At 38.5% G+C, this 18367-nt stretch overlaps 1 protein-coding gene across 1 annotated transcript; it reads right to left on the reverse strand.

Annotated features, from left to right (window-relative positions):
* Positions 1-7849: 7849 nt before the first annotated feature.
* Positions 7850-11078, reverse strand: LOC122666300 (flavonoid 3'-monooxygenase CYP75B137-like). The gene is made up of 3 exons (XM_043862491.1): positions 10541-11078; positions 9169-9612; positions 7850-8475 (listed from the first exon to the last, which is right to left on the reverse strand). Exons 1-3 carry the CDS (start codon positions 11045-11047, stop codon positions 7858-7860), a joined length of 1569 nt encoding a protein of 522 aa, XP_043718426.1. The 5' UTR covers positions 11048-11078; the 3' UTR covers positions 7850-7857.
* Positions 11079-18367: the final 7289 nt, after the last annotated feature.

Below are 18367 nucleotides of genomic sequence, written 5' to 3' on the forward strand. Positions count from 1 at the left end.
GCCCACGAGAGGACTCCGTCAAGGCTGTCCTTTGAGCCCTTATCCGTTTCTTTTTACAATGGAAGTCCTATCGCGAATTTTACAGGCTAGCCATGACGTTGGACTTTTTGGGGGGGTTAGAGTTGCTAGACATGGCCCTGAGATTTCTCACTTGCTGTTTGCTGATGACACCTTTATTTTCTGTCGCAATACGAAGGAAGATGTTATGTCAATTAAAGCTGCCCTTAAATTCTTTTCTGACCTAACTGGACAAGAAATTAATTTTGCTAAGAGTGAGGTGTTTTTTAGCAGAAATACAAACCTCAAAAGAAAAAAGTCTATCTGTTCTATCCTGGGGGTTAAAGAAATGAACCCTTCGTCCCGCTATTTGGGAACCAACCTTTTCCATTCCCGATTTAAGGTGAAGGAACTCTCACCTTTAATTGAACGGGTTCAAAAGAAATTAACCACCTGGAGGGCAAATTGCCTTTCCTATGCTGAACGAAAGGTCCTAATACAATCTGTCCTGGCCTCTATTCCGTCCTTCCAGATGTCCTGTTTCTTATTCCCTAAAAGTTGTTGCGCTAAACTTGACTCTATTTCTCTAAATTTCTGGAACAATGGACCTCCCAATCGGAAGAGGGCCCACCTTATTAGTTGGGACATCTGTTGTAGGCCAACTTCGGTTGGTGGCCTTGGTCTTGAAGGCTGCCACGCATAATAGGGCTTTGCTTTTGAAACTTGGCTGGCAACTACTCACAAATGAAAAGTCGCTATGGGCTAGAGTGTTGAAATATAGATATTTTCCTAATCGATCTGTCTTTGACCCCATTACTCTTCAAAGGAAGGGGTCCTGGGTTTGAATAGCATTGCTACCATTCTCCCTACACTTAAGCAAATTATTTGGAAGGATATTGGAAATAGAAAGAACACTTTCTGTTGGTATGATCTGTGGGTGCCCACCATACCAACTCATTGTATCCCCCATTCCTTCTTACACAGGTCGGTAAGCATGGTAAGTGAACTTACTTCTAACTATGTCTGGAATTCCTCTTTACTTGCAAATTTCTTCCCTCCATGTTTTATATCTAAGATTTCAAGACTCTGCATTTTAGACTCTGAGGATCAGTGGAAATGCTCCTTAACAAAAAATGGGACTTTCTCCACTCGACAGGCTGCTTCTTTCTTGCAAACCAATTTTCAAAATAACAAGCATCTTTCCACATGGTGGCGTTTTTTCTGGAAACTTAAACTCCATCCAAAATTTAAAATGTTTTTTTGGCGTGTCTTACATGCAGGTTTACCGGTCAAGGATGCTATCTCACACTGGTTGCCACTAGAGCCTACATGTTTTCTCTGTGGTGCTCGTGATGAGACCCAATGACATCTTTTTATATCTTGTGAATGGACTAAACGTGTCTAGGCATCTGGGTCCCTCAGCCTGAGAACAGAGCACCTTAGCAGCCCCCATATTGCCCATCTTTGTGCCTCCCTTCTCCATTCTAAAGTCCAGGATGGTATCTTCTTGAGCGTTGTTATTTGCTGCATGGTTTTTATCCTCGTAGGTTATTCTTTCACCTCTTCTACCGTCTGTTTGTTTGTCTTTATTGTATGCGCATCTCTTATTTGCCTGATCTCCTGACTTTTATTTTATTCCAGCTATTGGTTTCTTTCTGTAGGTTTTTTTATGATATTTTTCCTGTTGTCGTGTGTGGCTCTACATTTTGCTACGTTCATATTTTTATGATCTTCTGTTTGTTGTTTGTCTGGTTCACTATGAGGTTTCTTTCTTGGAATGTGAGGGGTTTACATAACTATTTTACACGTCGCTGCCTTACCCATCATGTTAATAAATTCTCTCCCGACTTGATTTTCTTTTGTGAGACCAAGGTGGTGAATTATGAAAAAATATGCTGTAAAGTTTTAACTGCTGATTATATTTTTGTGGCATCGAGACCTAATAATGGATCAAGAGGTTTAAAAGGAGGCCAATCGGTTCTCGCTAAACCTAGCCTTAGGTGTACCTTGCTTCAAATTCATGAACATTTCATCTCCATCTTAGTGTCTTGCTTAAATAGCATGCCTTGGATTGCGATTTGTATCTATGCCCCTCCTCATGCATCTGAACGTCGAAGTTTTTGGGGTGTGTTGGAGTCATACCTTAGTTCTTTAACCTTACCTGTCGTCCTTATGGGTGATTTCAATGAAATTATTTCCCCCTCTGAGAAGCTTGGGGGTAAAACCTCCCTCTACCACTATGATTCCTTAACTCTGAGCAATCTTGTGCATGGTTGTTCCCTTGAACCACTATCTTTTAATGGATCACCCTTTACTTGGACAAATAAGCAACGACCCCCCCCCCATTTAATTAAAGAATGTCTGGATCGTGCTTTTGCCCACCCTAACTGGTTCTTTCTGTTTCCTCTGGCTTGGATTAAAAAATTGTCTTCTGCTGGTTCTGACCACAGTCCTATTGTTATTCACACCTCCCCTTTTGTAAAATCCTTTAAGAAATATTTTCATTTTCAATATGCCTGAATCCACCACCCTGAGTTCAAAGATTGGTGCACCCACAAGTGGAACTCCCTCCCACCTGGAACCATCCATACCAAGTTGCATTCGCTTAGTAGAATGTTGGTTCATTGGAATAAAAATGTGTTTGGGAGTATTGGTAATCTGAGATCAAAGTATTTTGACCTCTATGGTACCCTGGAGGATAGTCCTTTATCTGATTCACAATCTTCTGATCTCCGGGACCTAACTACTAGATTGCAGTGGATATGTGCGGCTGAGGAAGTTTTCTGGCTCCAAAAGTCCAGACACGACTACATTAATTGTGGTGATAGAAACACCAAATACTATCACTCTATAGCAAAAATGAACCTGAGGAAACGACACACTTACCATATTCTCTCGGAGGATGGTTATACAGTTAATGATCCAATTATTATTGTCGATATCTTCTCTGAACACCTCTCTAGGATCTACACTTCCTCAAACCCCCTGGATTCAAATGTCATTACTTGTCTGTTTGACCAAGTGATAAAATCGGAGGACCACCCATCTCTTCTCTCCACTCCCACGGGCGCAGAGATTCGACATGCGGCTTTTTCTATTGGCGCCTTTAAATCCCCTGGAATGGATGATTTTCAGGCCTGCTTTTACCAGACTTTTTGGGACCTTATTGAGGTTGATGTGACTAACCTTGTGTATAATTTCTTTTCCACTGGGTCGCTTCCACAAGGTTGCAACCATACTCTCATTTGTATGATTCCCAAACATGAGGCGGCAAACATTGCTACTGATTTCAGACTAATTAGCCTTTGTAATGTTTCTTATAAAATTGTGGCTAAATTTTTGGCTAATAGACTTAAGGCTTTTTTACCACTCTTTGTTTCCCCTTTCCAAGCTGTGTTTATTTCTGGTAGACAAATAGCTGACAATATTATAATTGCCTAAGAGATTTTTCATTTTTTGAACAAAAAAAACCGTGGAAAGGCTGGGTTTGTGGCCATCAAATTGGATATGTCTAAGGCCTATGATCGGGTTGAGTGATAAATGATTGAACAACTTTCCCTATTCCTAGACTTCCCCACCCACTGGGTTTCTTTGATTAATTCCCTTCTCTCGACTACCTCCTTCTCAATAAAAATTAATGGTAGCCCTTTTGGCTATTTTTGGCCCACGAGAGGACTCCGTCAAGGCTGTCCTTTGAGCCCTTATCTGTTTCTTTTTACAATGGAAGTCCTATCGCGAATTTTACAGGCTAGCCGTGACGCTGGGCTTTTTAGGGGTGTTAGAGTTGCTAGACATGGCCTTGAGATTTCTCACTTGCTGTTTGCTGATGACACCTTTATTTTTTGTCGCAATACGAAGGAAGATGTTATGTCAATTAAAGCTGCCCTTAAATTCTTTTCTGACCTAACTGGACAAAAAATTAATTTTGCTAAGAATGAGGTGTTTTTTAGCAGAAATACAAACCTCAAAAGAAAAAGTCTATCTGTTCTATCCTGGGGGTTAAAGAAATGAACCCTTCATCCCGTTATTTGGGAACCAACCTTTTCCATTCCCGATCTAAGGTGAAGGAACTCTCACCTTTAATTGAACGAGTTCAAAAGAAATTAACCACCTGGAGGGCAAATTGCCTTTCCTATGCTAGACGAAAGGTCCTAAAACAATCTGTCCTGGCCTCTATTCCGTCCTTCCAGATGTCCTGTTTCTTATTCCCTAAAAGTTGCTGCGCTAAACTTGACTCTATTTCTCTAAATTTTTGGAACAATGGACCTCCCAATCGGAAGAGGGCCCACCTTATTAGCTGGGACATCTGTTGCAGGCCAACTTCGATTGGTGGCCTTAGGTCTTCGGAAGGCTGCCACGCATAATAGGGCTTTGCTCTTGAAACTTGGCTGGCAACTACTCACAAATGAAAAGTCGCTATGGGCTAGAGTGTTGAAATATAGATATTTTCCTAACCGATCTGTCTTTGACCCCATTACTCTTCAAAGGAAGGGGTCCTGGGTTTGGAATAGCATTGCTACCATTCTCCCTACACTTAAGAAAATTATTTGGAAGGATATTGGAAATGGAAAGAACACTTTCTGTTGGTATGATCCGTGGGTGCCCACCATACCAACTCATTGTATCCCCCATTCCTTCTTACATAGGTCGGTAAGCATGGTAAGTGAACTTACTTCTAACTATGTCTGGAATTCCTCTTTACTTGCAAATTTCTTCCCTCCATGTTTTATATCTGAGATTTCAAGACTCTGCATTTCAGACTCTGAGGATCAATGGAAATGCTCCTTAACAAAAATGGGACTTTCTCCACTCGACAGGCTGCTTCTTTCCTGCAAACCAATTTCAAAATAACAAGCATCTTTCCACATGGTGGCGTTTTTTCTGGAAACTTAAACTCCATCCGAAATTTAAAATATTTTTTTGGCGTGTCTTACATGCAGGTTTACCAGTCAAGGATACTATCTCACACTGGTTGCCACTCGAGCCTACATGTTTTCTCTATGGTGCTCGTGATGAAACCCAATGACATCTTTTTATATCTTGTGAATGGACTAAGCGTGTCTAGGCATCTGGGCCCCTCGGCCTGAGAACAGAGCACCTTAGCAGCCCGCATATTGCACATCTCTGTGCCTCCCTTCTCGATTCGAAAGCCCTGGATTTGAACTCTGCTTCCTGGTTTTTTTTGTATTTTTATCTTAACTTGTTATTTTGTGTGGGATGTAAGAAACAAAGTATCTCGTGGGTTGGCCCCGGCCAACCCATATTTGGTTTTATCAAATGTTAATCGCTGGATGTGTTATTTAGACATCTCCCCTCCTATTGTAAATGCACTCACACCACCTCACCCCTAAGATATACAATGCACTACTACTTTTAACATACTACCTAATAACAACATACAATTCCCTGTTCTCTGCTATGCAGGCCTTTCTGAACCATCATTGGGACTAACTGGATGGGGGTATTGCTTTTTGTTAGATGGCGAGAGTGTTTTAACATCTGCAGGAATTTCGTGTTCATCCAACCCAAGGGAGGCTGAGCTAATAGGAATCTTACAGGGGTGGAAACACGCTTTCAAGGAAGGAACCCATCTAAAGGAGATATGGATATCTAACTATAACCTTAGTAATTTTTTGCGACCTGGATTACACCTCTCTGTACCTTGGACAATGCTCTCTCTTTTTGTGGAAATAGCGGAACTCACCTCTAACTTCACCTCTATACCTATCTCCCTCCAACATAACCAATGGACAGCATCTCCCCGTTCTCATATTTTAGCTTCCCTCAGGACCACTGCTCCCTCAAGACCTTTCTTGTATTATGTAAATACTTTTCTGGTTATCTAATAGAACATCTTTTCTCATAAAAAAAAAAAGAAGATGCTAACCTTGGATAAAACTGACAACTCATGTTTGAATGAACCCAAATCCAACTAGCAAGTCTCGAGGTTAATCGTATTATACATGCTAACACATTCGCCTCTAGACACACAAGAACAACAAAATTCGAAAAGACTAAGAAGATGTCTTGTCCCTAGGTATGTGGTGATGCAAACCACCCACTCAAGGAGCAAAAAATCGGAGATGCCTATATTATAAGAGTTTGTTGGGCCAAAGATTTTCAAAGGCTTCTAATATCTCATCCTTACGAACTAGAAGATAATATACTTCTACCTTTTTATGGTCATCAATGAATGCGATGAACTATCTTTAACTATTCAGATAGAGTGTGATAAATGGTTCACATATATCTGTATGTATGATCTCCCCTCCCCCTGAATGACGCCCCGTCTTGCCCCATGTGTTTGGGTGCAGCCTACGTCCCTTGCTCTCCTGGGCAGAGAACATCACCCCTTTTATTGTTAAGGTTATGAAATGAAGTACGCAAATTATTTTCAAGAACCGGATCTAAATGCAAGAGATAATAAACTATCGACCCATGGACTAGATCCAACTAAGATACTATTTTTGTACAAATTAAACATTGTACCATCAATATTAAACACAAATCCTTTAAGTGTTGTTCCTGAAAACAGAAATCAAGTTCTTGAAAAAAAAAAAAGATGGAATAAAACATATCTCCAAATCAAGAATAAATCAAACTGCATGATAAGTTTGTACACTCCAGCCACCTTCACTTGAGATTACATCCAATTTTTTAATAGATACTCCTCTTATTTTTCATCGGAGGTCTTGTATGCAGAAATTCTTACATAATATTGGCAATATGGATTGTAGAAGCAGAGTTAATCCACCAATTATTATGATCAGTATATACCAAATTAGACTTAAAATAAATATAAAACGATAATGTATCTTCTTTTTTTTCCACCATATGAACTGTAAGCAATCCTTCTTGAATTGCAATTTTTCTTGCAAAAGAAGCATTTGGATTCCTTATTGTCTTCGTTCTTTATAGGCATTTTTTACTTTTCTTCATTAGTGAGAACTTGTAGGATAGCTTCTTTTTATGAGTGGTCAGATATACACTTTCTACCTTTTCATTCTTCAATCTCACCTCTTGATGATGTGCTCGCGCACTCCTTTGCCATAAGGATGTTGGCCAATGCCTTATCAAAGATCTTGAACTGATCATCAATAGCCTTCATGTAGCCCTTAACTCCTCAAATATATAATTTCTTTCTAGAAATTAAATTTGAAAACTGTTTCTATTGACAAAAACAAACAACCTCAATATATAAATAGTTTTTATTAATAATGTCTCCAACAAATAAATTTATAACAATGATTTCACTGATTTAATTCGGTCAGATCGGTAAACAGGAAAATCGGTCAGGTTAAGGGTCAGTTCTCGTGCAAGGTCTAGGTCGGGGCAGATCACGGGTCATGGGTTTGGATTGCACAATGGGCTTCTTATTAATTTATAAGGGACCAAAATGTTAGTTATACCCACAACCTGATTAATTCATAAGGCCCAAAAAAAAAATAAAGCCCATCATCATTATAGGGCCCAAAACATTAATTAATTGAGCTAAAAATAATTAAAGCCCATATCTTCAAAGGAAGCATCAATGGAGGAATATTTCTCCATCTTCTTCCTCCCATTTTCAAACCCAAAAATTGTAAAAGTATGCAATCAACGGATCTGGCTCCTCTCCAATGAGGCCACTGATCAGGGAGTGTCCAATGAGACATTTGACGGTTGGGCTGGCTAGCGCACATCCCGGTGTCAAATGAAATAGAAATTCTGAAATAGCTTCTTTGCTATTTCAGAATTTCTATTCCACTTGATTTCTATTTCATTGAAATAAGGTGCAAAAATCAAACCAAACAATTCAGAAGTAGAAATCATCCCCTGAAATTGAAATAAAAATCATACCAAATCAGGCCTAAATATAGACTAATTATACACAGAATCCATGAGCCGAGGTTTTGGAATGCCCATCAAAACCTTGGCTTTTTGGAGAGTAATTCCAACTTTCTCAGTCATATCTTCCAATGAATCATCAAAGATATCCCATTCAAAAGCATGGATCAATGATGCCAAGGAATACTGAACCATACGAAGACCAAGGGGCAGCCCAACACACGATCGTCTCCCAGTTCCAAAAGGCAAAATTTCAAAATCTTGTCCTTTAACATCCATTTCTGATTCAAGAAACCTCTCAGGCTTAAACTCCAAAGGCTCTGGCCATACTTTTGGGTCTCTAGCTATCCCCCAAACGTTCACAAATACAATAGCATGCTTAGGCACATGGTAACCATACACCTCACATGCTTCATTACTCCGGCGAGGGACAAGGAGTGGAACTGCTGGGTGTAATCGAAAGATTTCTTTCACTGCAGCTTGGAAGTAGGTAAGCTTAGGGATATCAGCTTCTTCAACAAATCTGTTCTTCCCAATAACTTGTTCAAGCTCTACTAATATCTTTTCATGGACTTCTGGTTTCTTGAGGATTTCAGCCATTCCCCATTCTACTGTGCTTGATGTAGTGTCACTCCCTGCCATAAACATGTCCTACAACACCAAATTGTTAACTAACAGATTCATCTTAACATTTTACCTTAACTTTAGGGTGCATGAGAGAACGAATTTCTATCACTTGTGGTTTCTCTGTCCGGTACGGTTCCCGAGTGCCTCTAATAAAAGGGGGGTGGACTCCATCCGGGCAGTGTGTTCGGTCAAGGGGTGGAATAGTCATTTCAGCCTCCCTATGAGAGGAATCGCACAACCGTACCGGTCAGCGAACCTCAGGGAATAAAGGTCCCCGCTAACCGGTCGCGTGCCTAATGAGGCTCCCACGCCTAAACACAGAAACCGCCCTTTTGTCTTGAAATGACCACATTGCCCCCATGAAAAGACAGAAATCCCATGGGATGTAAGGTGGTTATTTCCAGGCGGTAGAATGGTTTTTGTGTCTAGGCGTGGGGCGGGCCACGCTAGGTGCACGATCAGTTAGCGCTCTTTCTCTCTTAACTTTATTAGGGGGGAAAACCCTTGTCTTCCCCGAGTGGTAAACATAGACGAACCAAGATAGATATCTATGTAATAAAAGATCTCCCACCCATCTCACTGGTCAATTTTGAGTCCAAAAGAGGACACAAACCCTTGATCCACACTAGGCTATATATCCTAGTTAATTTGTTGAACACAAGAGGTTAATTAAAAGCTCAAATAGAAAAAAACCATTTGAGAAGCATATATACTTACAATGAGCATCCCTTTGATGTCAACCCTAGAGAATTGCTTCAAACCATCATCATCCTTTCTCTCATTCTTGTAGTCTAAGAACACATCCAACAAATCCAACCTTCCATTCTCATTTATTTTTATCCCTTTCTTCTTCTCTTCTAATCTCTCATCAATCAAATTTTCGAAAAAGCTATCCATTTTTTTTGCGACCTTGGACACTCTCTTCTTTAGACCTTGTGGATCAAGTATTTTTAAGAATGGGATCAAGTCAGCCATATTGGGGACAGCAACTGCTTCAAAGACATCTCTCACCATCTCTTTCAGCTCAAGGTTGTCAAATAGGCTCTTTGAGCATACAAAGTTACTCGTGAGATTTGTTGAGACAACAAACATCGATTCCGCAATATTCACTGGTGTCTTCGACTTTGAACAAGCATACAGACTTTTGAGTAGGCCACGGACCTATATTTGAGTTGTTGAATCAGTACATGTTTACTTCTCATATGCATTGCTTTATTGTATTTTGTTTTAGGGAGTGGGTTCTCTCCGACGCCTGAGTACTAATTCATCAATGGAGTTTTATGGGGGGAGTCGAACATATGACCTCCCTTGACTTAGGCCAGGGCTTTACTGCATTGGTAGCCACCACCACACCAAGCGGATGCTTCCCCCCTTGAACCTATTGTTCAAGGTCCGAAATATCCTTATTTCTAGCTTGGCCAGAGGGTCAAATGCCATGGATGAAGAGATTCTTTCTTCACCATAGGTTAAGAGAAACTACGTCCTCGATATGTATGGACCTTTATCTATTCCATTTCCTGTGCAGGTCCATTTCCTCAAGTTCCTCTAATAGAGGGGGGCAGAAATGACCACCCTACCCCTGCCCAGGTGGGGTCCATCCCCCTCTATTAGAGGAACTTGGGGAAATGAAACGCATAGCTAGGAAATGGAGCAGATAAAAATACGGATATGTACCCATTTTAGATGCAATTTGGATAGTCTATGGCACAGCTGCTCGTCCTGCCTGTGCTGCGCAGACATAGGGCCGTGTGCAAAGACCGCCTTACCCTTGCCCGAGCGCCTTGCCCGAGTGGGGGTAAGGCGGTCTTTGCACGTGGCCCTATATCTATGCAGCACAGGCAGGACAGGCAGCTGCGCTGTAGACGATCTGCATCCTTTTAGATGATTGATAAGAATCACAAATAAACAAGGGTGGGTCCACAGCAACAGAGATATGCACTACGACTAGAAACCAGTAATTTGGAATCTTTAATCAAGAGTATGGCATCACTCGCTTAACTAAAAGATTCAAATCTAACAGAAAAAAAAAACACGTGCAGTTGAGAATATTCCAATCTGACAGCAATTATTGAGGGTCTATCATACTTGCCTGTTGCTGGCGAGCTGGTTGTAAGAGATCAATGGCACGAGAAGAGAAGAGCTCAGTGGTGAGGATCTTACGAAGCAGACGCCACCTCTCACTGTAAGGAACAAACACAAGAGTGGTTCCATCGTAGGCAATAGAACGGACGGCCTCAGTGATTGTACGGCTGGAGAAAGATCCCTCCTTGTGCTTGAGGATCTCTCGGGCCACTTCCGGTGATGATACGACGATGACTGGTTTTTGACCCATTTGGAGGCTGAAGAAAGGGCCATAGGTTTTGGAGAGATGGAAGAGATCTTCATGGAGGCATTCGGATAGGTAAGGGAGGTACCCAAGGATTGGCCATCCAAGGGGACCTGGTGGAGCGTTCCGCCAGTTACGGCGGCGGAAGATGATTGGAATGAGGAAGAAGACGGCGATTGATGTGAGGATGACGAGGAGGATGCCGGAGAGTGAGGTTGTGGAGTACTGGTAGGTAGTGACGGTAGATAGGAGCGTGCGTATTGGACCCATATCTGTCTCTCTCACTCTCTCTTCATATTCGTCTTCCACTGAGTTTTATAGTCTAATCTCAAACTTAGTCTGGCGCTTCACTGAAATGACAATAATACCCTCAAACTGGTTCAGTTTTGATTCATTGGTTCAGTATTAATCGATTCAGATTGTAATAAAACCGAATCAAAATCAAACCAATTTTGATGAACTGAATCCAATTAATAATCAATTCATTGACGTCCCGTTCGTTTAATGGGGACTATAGGGTAGGAATTTTGTACGATTGAGACCCACATGATGATGGGATAGACGAGTTAAAGGATTCAGCTTCTCTCTTTAGAGTTCACACGTCGGGATGTATGCGATACAATTCAATCGTTGGATGTCTCATTGAACATTCATTGGGTGATGCCCTCCAAAAAAAGAAGCCCAATTCTAAATTCAAAGGGATAGGAGTAAGAAAGTTAAGTTCTCATTCACTCTACCATTCCATTAAGACGTTTGGTTGAGAGAATGGTAGTCAAGGCACGAGGTAGAAGCCGTGATCATCCCAATTCTGATTTTGACATTAAATATAGCCCAATTGAAATATTTTGATGATTTTTATTATCAAAATCACTGTAATTATGACCACTTGCAGTGTTAGCAACTTAGCATCCATGTGACTCCCCATTCCTTAAAAGATAAAAATTTAACTCACAAAAACAAGAAGAGCAAAAGGACAAACAATTTATTAAAAAATACATTAAAAACAGATATACCTGCGATCAAGCACAATATTTTAAATTCGTAAGCTGTGCCGATAATAGTGACATTATCATATTCCTATCTGATTCTATTCGGACAGAGATTTGGATAATATCCTATTAATTTTTTGATGGATTTAGATAGTTTTCAAATAGTGATTTTTTGAATATGAATTCTCCTAAATGGATATGAACGCGGATTGAATACGAATTTTTTACAATCTATTGACATCTTTACTGTTTTGTTGATGAGGGTTAGGGTTGAGACTTGAGAGTTCAACACATGGTTTGAGGTATCGAATCTAATCGGTATCAGCCGAGACCGATCCTGATACCGATCCGATCCAACTGTATAGACAAGGGTAAAAATGTAAAAAAATTAGCTTTTTTATAAGAAAACAAGGATAAAAGTATCACATTTGCCTGAGTTTGGGCGATCCCGATCTGATGCAACCGATACTGAGATCACGAACCATGGTTCAACAATTACCCTTTCTTCTACTCTTCATAGGTTTTGATTTTCTAACGTTTTTTACTTCTTTTTTTTTTTTATCTTGTATTTATTTTAATAGATATGTGGTTTTATGTATCACAGTGCATAAAATATATATATATATATATATATATAAACCAATAGAAAATCTAGAAAACGAATCACATTATCTTAACTATAAAATTAAAAAATAAGAAAACAAAATCCAATAAGGTAACTTAATCAGATAGATGGACACAAAGATATATTTCAGACATTTTATTACTGTCGGATTGCTATACGAATCGGATAATAATCAATCGGATAGGGGGATTAGCATATTCATATCTGATTAGTTTTCGAACAGATTCGAATTCTCCTAAATGGATACGAACACGAATAAATACGGATTTTCAAATATCCATTGACTTCCTTAATTGAAACCAAAAATCAAAACCAAAATATTCGAATCAAACCGAAATTTTTTGGTTTAGTTTAGGTTTTGAAAATGAAATTTCACATAGTTTGGTTTGATTTTAGGTTAAAATCATCAGTTTGAATCGAATCAAACCAAACCTAAACTATATTAAATCCTAAAAAGCCTGGTTATGTTTCGAAGTCAAGAAAAGAAAATTTAAAAAAAATATATGAAATTGAGGAGAGAAATCAATTACTATCTCTGATTTTTGTCTTAATATATTTTTTTCTTTTTTTTTTCTTTTTTAAATTTCTTGGCTTCCAAACATAGCCTAAAATTAGGGATGTAAACGAATAGCCGAAATCCGTTTCCGTATCCGTGTCTGTATCTGTTTAGCACTATCCGAATCCGTCCGGAAGCTAAACGGATACGGATACAGATAGGCTATAGCTATCCGAAAAGCTATATTTACATGTAAAAGGATAAAATATCCGATCCATATCCGTGTCCGTATCCGTTTAGCACCATCCGAATCCGTCCGAAAGCTAATCGGATGCGGATGCAGATATAGCACTATCCGAGCCGAATTTGATCCGTTTACATCCCTACCTAAAATACGAGTCCTAAGATTTTAATTTTCACTTCATCTCTTCCGTCTTCGTCTTCGATTATTGACTCTCCTCAATGCTCACTTTTCTTTTGCAGATTACATGAGCTGGTCTGAAGCTTGGTAAAAAAAAAAGCCCAATATAATCCATTTAAAGATTAGGAATTGATAGCTTGCTGGAAGCCCATCCATGATCTAATAATTCGCTCGCTCAGTATTAAGTATTAACCTTCTTAATGAATAGAAAATCTTCAGCCTTATCCCGGACCAGGCCCATGTTTCTGCCTAACTTCACTGGCGGGCTGGGCTGGGCTGGCTAAAATTTCTTATATGGCCCACCTTGTCCTAAAGTTTGAGAGTAAGAGTGGAAGGAGACCGACTTAAAAAAAAAAAAAAAAAAAAAAAAAAAAAAAAGAAAAAAGAAGAAAGACGAAGAAGAAGAAGAAGAGACCATCTCTGAAATCCAATTTCAACCAAAGACTTTCAATGACATTTGAGGAGAAAATTTGATTCCAGAGCAAAACAATCCTCTCATGAAAGAAGGTTTAGGTTGTGGAATAGATTCTAGGTCAAGAACACATTCTGGAAGCAAGAAAATAGAGAAGAACTGGGTTTCAAAATGCATTATAAACCTAGAATCTATTAAGAAAATGCATACTAAACATTGAACACAACATTAATGTCCATGGATTAAGTTTCTCTTCAACAATGGCAATATTGAGAAGTGAGGCTATCACTAGACTTTGGGTTCATCATTAACTCTCACCCTCTAGTGTTCGTAGTCCAAAATATCCTTCTCCAGTCCAATCAAAGGGTCTAATGGGGGTGGATGAAGAGATTCTCTCTTCACCAAAACTACGTCCAATGTCCATAAAGGCCAAAGCCCATACATGAATCGAAGGAGCAACTTACTTTTTCTAAAGCTAAAGTCAATAAACAGCTCTTGATAGCCATGGTGGGCGTTCCTTTTTCTTTTCTCCTTTTATTATTCCTCCCTTGTCTTCTGTCTTTTGCTTTTCTCTCTTTTCCTCTATGAGGTTCTATCCCAACTCCAAAGTTAAGGCCCTTCTAACAATCCATACTTTGGGTTGGGCTGTCATTGGTCTTGAGCTTCATAGATTGGGCTGCCAACTCATAAATATTCTTGGGCTTTCCCCTTGGGTTTGTTGACTTATTAGCCCTTTAGATTTTCAAAATTATGTTTTTGGAAGCTTCACCAAAACATAGTAGAAGGAACTAATTTTAACCTCTCTTTTTTCTCCCAATAATTTTCACTTACGTTGATATTCTTCCCTACCACTTGGTTTTCCCTGGTGTCTCCAATCATTTAAGAGGGACAAAAAAAAAAAAATTGAGAATAAACAAAATTTGTTGAGGTATTGGGAGTTATAGAGGTATAGTCCCATATCGGTTTTCTAGGATCTTGGATGTATCTTAATATAACCTTGGGTTATCTCCACCTTATTGCGTCAAGGTTTTCTCACTTTATTTAACATTGTATAAGTCAGATCTATTTGTTGTCTTCCTTAAGGTTTATGTATCTACCTGTATGGTATGGTATCAAAGCTTTATAAAAAAATTTTAAGAACGAGAAATGTATTTGACCTCTCCGATGCAAGCCTTCTCATTGGCCAACTAAGCGCATATCAATTGTTACGATGAGTCCATACCCATAATCATAAATCTAATCTCTGATTAGTAATAGGTGTTAGAGAGTGCCCAAATAGATTTTTTTTTTGTTTTTAATTTTATTTTTTAAATCATATCTTAAGATACTATGTAATGTAGAGTAGATTATAATAATAATCTCATAGGAATGAAAGTTAAAGAATATAAAAACCCACTAAATGTCAATTATCTCCACTATAAGTGCTAGGAAATGTATTATCAAATTCAATCTCATAGAAGAAAACCTTCAATTCTACATATATACCAACAACATGTTGGTAATGACACTATAGTCAAATTCAATCCTGATAGTTTCAAAACCATTGGTTACATGGAGGCCTACCATATAATCTCTTCTCATTAGCTTACACCCATTAGCTTTACATCTTTTATGATGTGGCATTGGTTTACTGACCAAGATGCCACATAGGTTCAAATCAAGACACCCAATTGGAAGGCATTCAATAGTGGATGAGATTCTCTCTTTAGGATTAGATTAGATTTCTCAATTATGGTTTTAATGTACTTAGTGCTCCTATCATCAGGGGTTATGATCTTTTGGAGAAAATGGCTAAAATTCTTTCTCCACTAAGTGTCATTAGTGGGTAGTCCATTAATGTGAAGTATCAAAGTTTGATTCATTAGAATATATAAACAAAAAAAAAGTCATACAAAATCATAGAATATGATGATGACCTTATTGAAGTCCAAGCTACATGTCTCTCCTAAACAGTAATTTGATAAGGATTTCATAGCTTAATGTCTTTGTGTCTATCTCATCATTTTGATCTACATCATTCAATAAGTATTAGTCCCACCATTAGAAATGAAATCAAGGGATTCTTATGTTTAACCCGTATGCAACATAGCCTTATCTCAACTAAATGGGATCGATCACATTGATCAGTGTTCTTCAATCAATTTTATTCGATGTCATACATAGTACAAGGGTTAAGCTATGCATGTCTTTCCTCACCAGCTCTCTTATGGTTAATTTAGGTCAGTACCTTCAATCTGAATTATATCACTCCCCCATACTGTGCCATCTCAAACGATTTTCACACAGTTTATCATGTCCAACCTGTATATTTACATCAATACCCTCAAATGCCTTTTTTTTTTTTTTTTCCCCACCATGTGATTTAATAGAACGAAAAAGCCCTGCTATCTTAGTTTTGCTAACCAGGCATGAACCATGAGGGAAATCAATATTTAGATGCCTAGTTGTTAAACCCTTTTGATTTGAGAATTCCCTCCCTCTCAACGAGGCATTGGGATCTAAAAACCAATGGCCAATTAAGAATGCCTTTTGAGGAATTCTATAAACCTAGGTTAGCAAAAAAGTGGACTTCAATTTTCATGGAAAGTCAATAGTTAACCCATTTCATAGTTATACTGTTAGGACATGGGGACACTGATCTAATGCTTCCTGTCACAACTTTTAGTGGTGGCACAAATAAGATGGTCATTAGTCATTATCAGCCTCCTTCCATAATCTAATGGCTTAGATGATCTTTTTCAATGTTTGGGGTCTTACATCCAAGAACAAGAAATCTGTAACTCAATAGTAATGTGACATGTGGCCAAATTTTAGAGACAGAAACCTGTTAGTGACAGATGAGTTAGTTAACTTTTAGTCAAAGGGATATAAAAAAAAACCTCTAATCGGGCCTCATGCATGGTAGCCAATGAGAGAGTGCATAGAGGTATATAAGATTTATTTCTTTCGTCTTTCCATGGGGTAGGGCGGTTGTTTCGTACCCCGATGAGTCTAAGTGTAGGGGCTACTGGCCTAGTAAGCGTTCTTTTTCCTTTTAAGAAAAAAAAAATTAATTAACGAAATGCTAGAAGAGAGAAATTAGAGAATAGGCAATATAGTTTTTAATACAATATGATTAATTTTCAATATCTTAATTACAATATATATTTTTTTGTCCTTCTAGGTGTCACTTTGTCTAGTAAACTATTTACCACTTGGTAGTACATGGGTTAGTCCATGTACATCTCAATTGTCAAATTTTAATCCAAAATAAGCAAGAAAAGTTGTACTCATTTTAAGTTAAAATCGTACCAATGAGATGCTTGCTTGGTCCTTTATCACATGGACAAACCCATGTGCTGTCCTGTGGTAAATGATAAAACGTTATACTTCACTAGGTATAGTGACGATAAAAAAAATCTTATCTTTTTAGATTATGTTAGTTTGACAAAAAATGGAAAGACAATACCCTTTCTATTAAGCACGCTTATGTACTATCTAACCCGATGGGTGCTTTTGAATTTCTGACTCACCTGAAAAATTGAATCTAATCCCATATTTGGAAGTGTGAAAGGCCTCAAAGATTGAGGAGACATAAAGCAATTGAAAAAACCGTTGGGTCAACCCGAGATGATTGTTTGGCTCACGGGTCAATCCAAACCAAGTTTACCAAATTAACATGCAATCTACTATGGGAGACATGGGGATTGGATTTTATTCTCTCCAGTGATCTTAGATACGTTTCTAGGTTTTTCTAATGGGACAATGATGTTCATAAAACTTCTTTAAAATTTTTTTTTGGCCTTTAGTGTTAGTGGCTTGTTACTTTTGTTTTGATATTTTTTGGCAAAAATTTGTTATTTCAATATCACATTAATTTATCCTTAAATAAATATTCAAAAAATAATAAAATCCGAGTTACTAATACGTGCGTTTTTAAGTTTGCAATATTTCGACACTTCAGCATGTTATGAGAGTCATCAGGTTTACTACGTTAATAATACATTTGTGTGTTCACACAAAAAAGACCACACATGTGGACTATCTGTCATATAAAAGACAAACAACACGTAAGGGGGAGTGTTGAGAATAATCTTACATTAGAAAACTCTCTGACTTTGGACGCATTTATATACGAGTTAAGTCTTTCCACCTAATAACTTTAGTTTTTATGATTAAACACTTCAACAGTTAGGGAGACATATGGCATCAATAAGCATACATGAAGAGTAATCGCTCTCTAGGAGAGAGGATTTGGATTTTGTGTTGTTTTATGAACAAGGGGAAAGACCCATATGATAAAAGAGGAGAGAGAATGTCAGGAGAAAAGACAGAAATGTTTTCCATATGAATGACTTTTATAGTTATATTAAATTGAAAAGAAAATTACTTGAACACCCCCTAGACCATTGCCTGTTTTTTTACTATCTCCCCTTTTCCAAGTAGATCCTGTCTGTTAGTCAATCACCGTTTAATTATGATGTCATGGGTTAGAAAATTCCTAAATATTCAAACTACCCTTTAAAGATAATAAAATGACCATTTTACCCCCTCCTTCTTCTTCTTCTTCCTGCAACCCCCTTCTTCAAGGCCTTTGGTTTTTTCTAATGCAGCCCAGCCCAAGCGGAGAGATGAGTTGGCGGTGGTGGTGTCGTCGGCTGGGAGAGG

This window comes from Telopea speciosissima, chromosome 6 (genome assembly GCF_018873765.1).
Source record: "Telopea speciosissima isolate NSW1024214 ecotype Mountain lineage chromosome 6, Tspe_v1, whole genome shotgun sequence".
NCBI classification, from domain to species: Eukaryota; Viridiplantae; Streptophyta; class Magnoliopsida; order Proteales; family Proteaceae; genus Telopea; species Telopea speciosissima.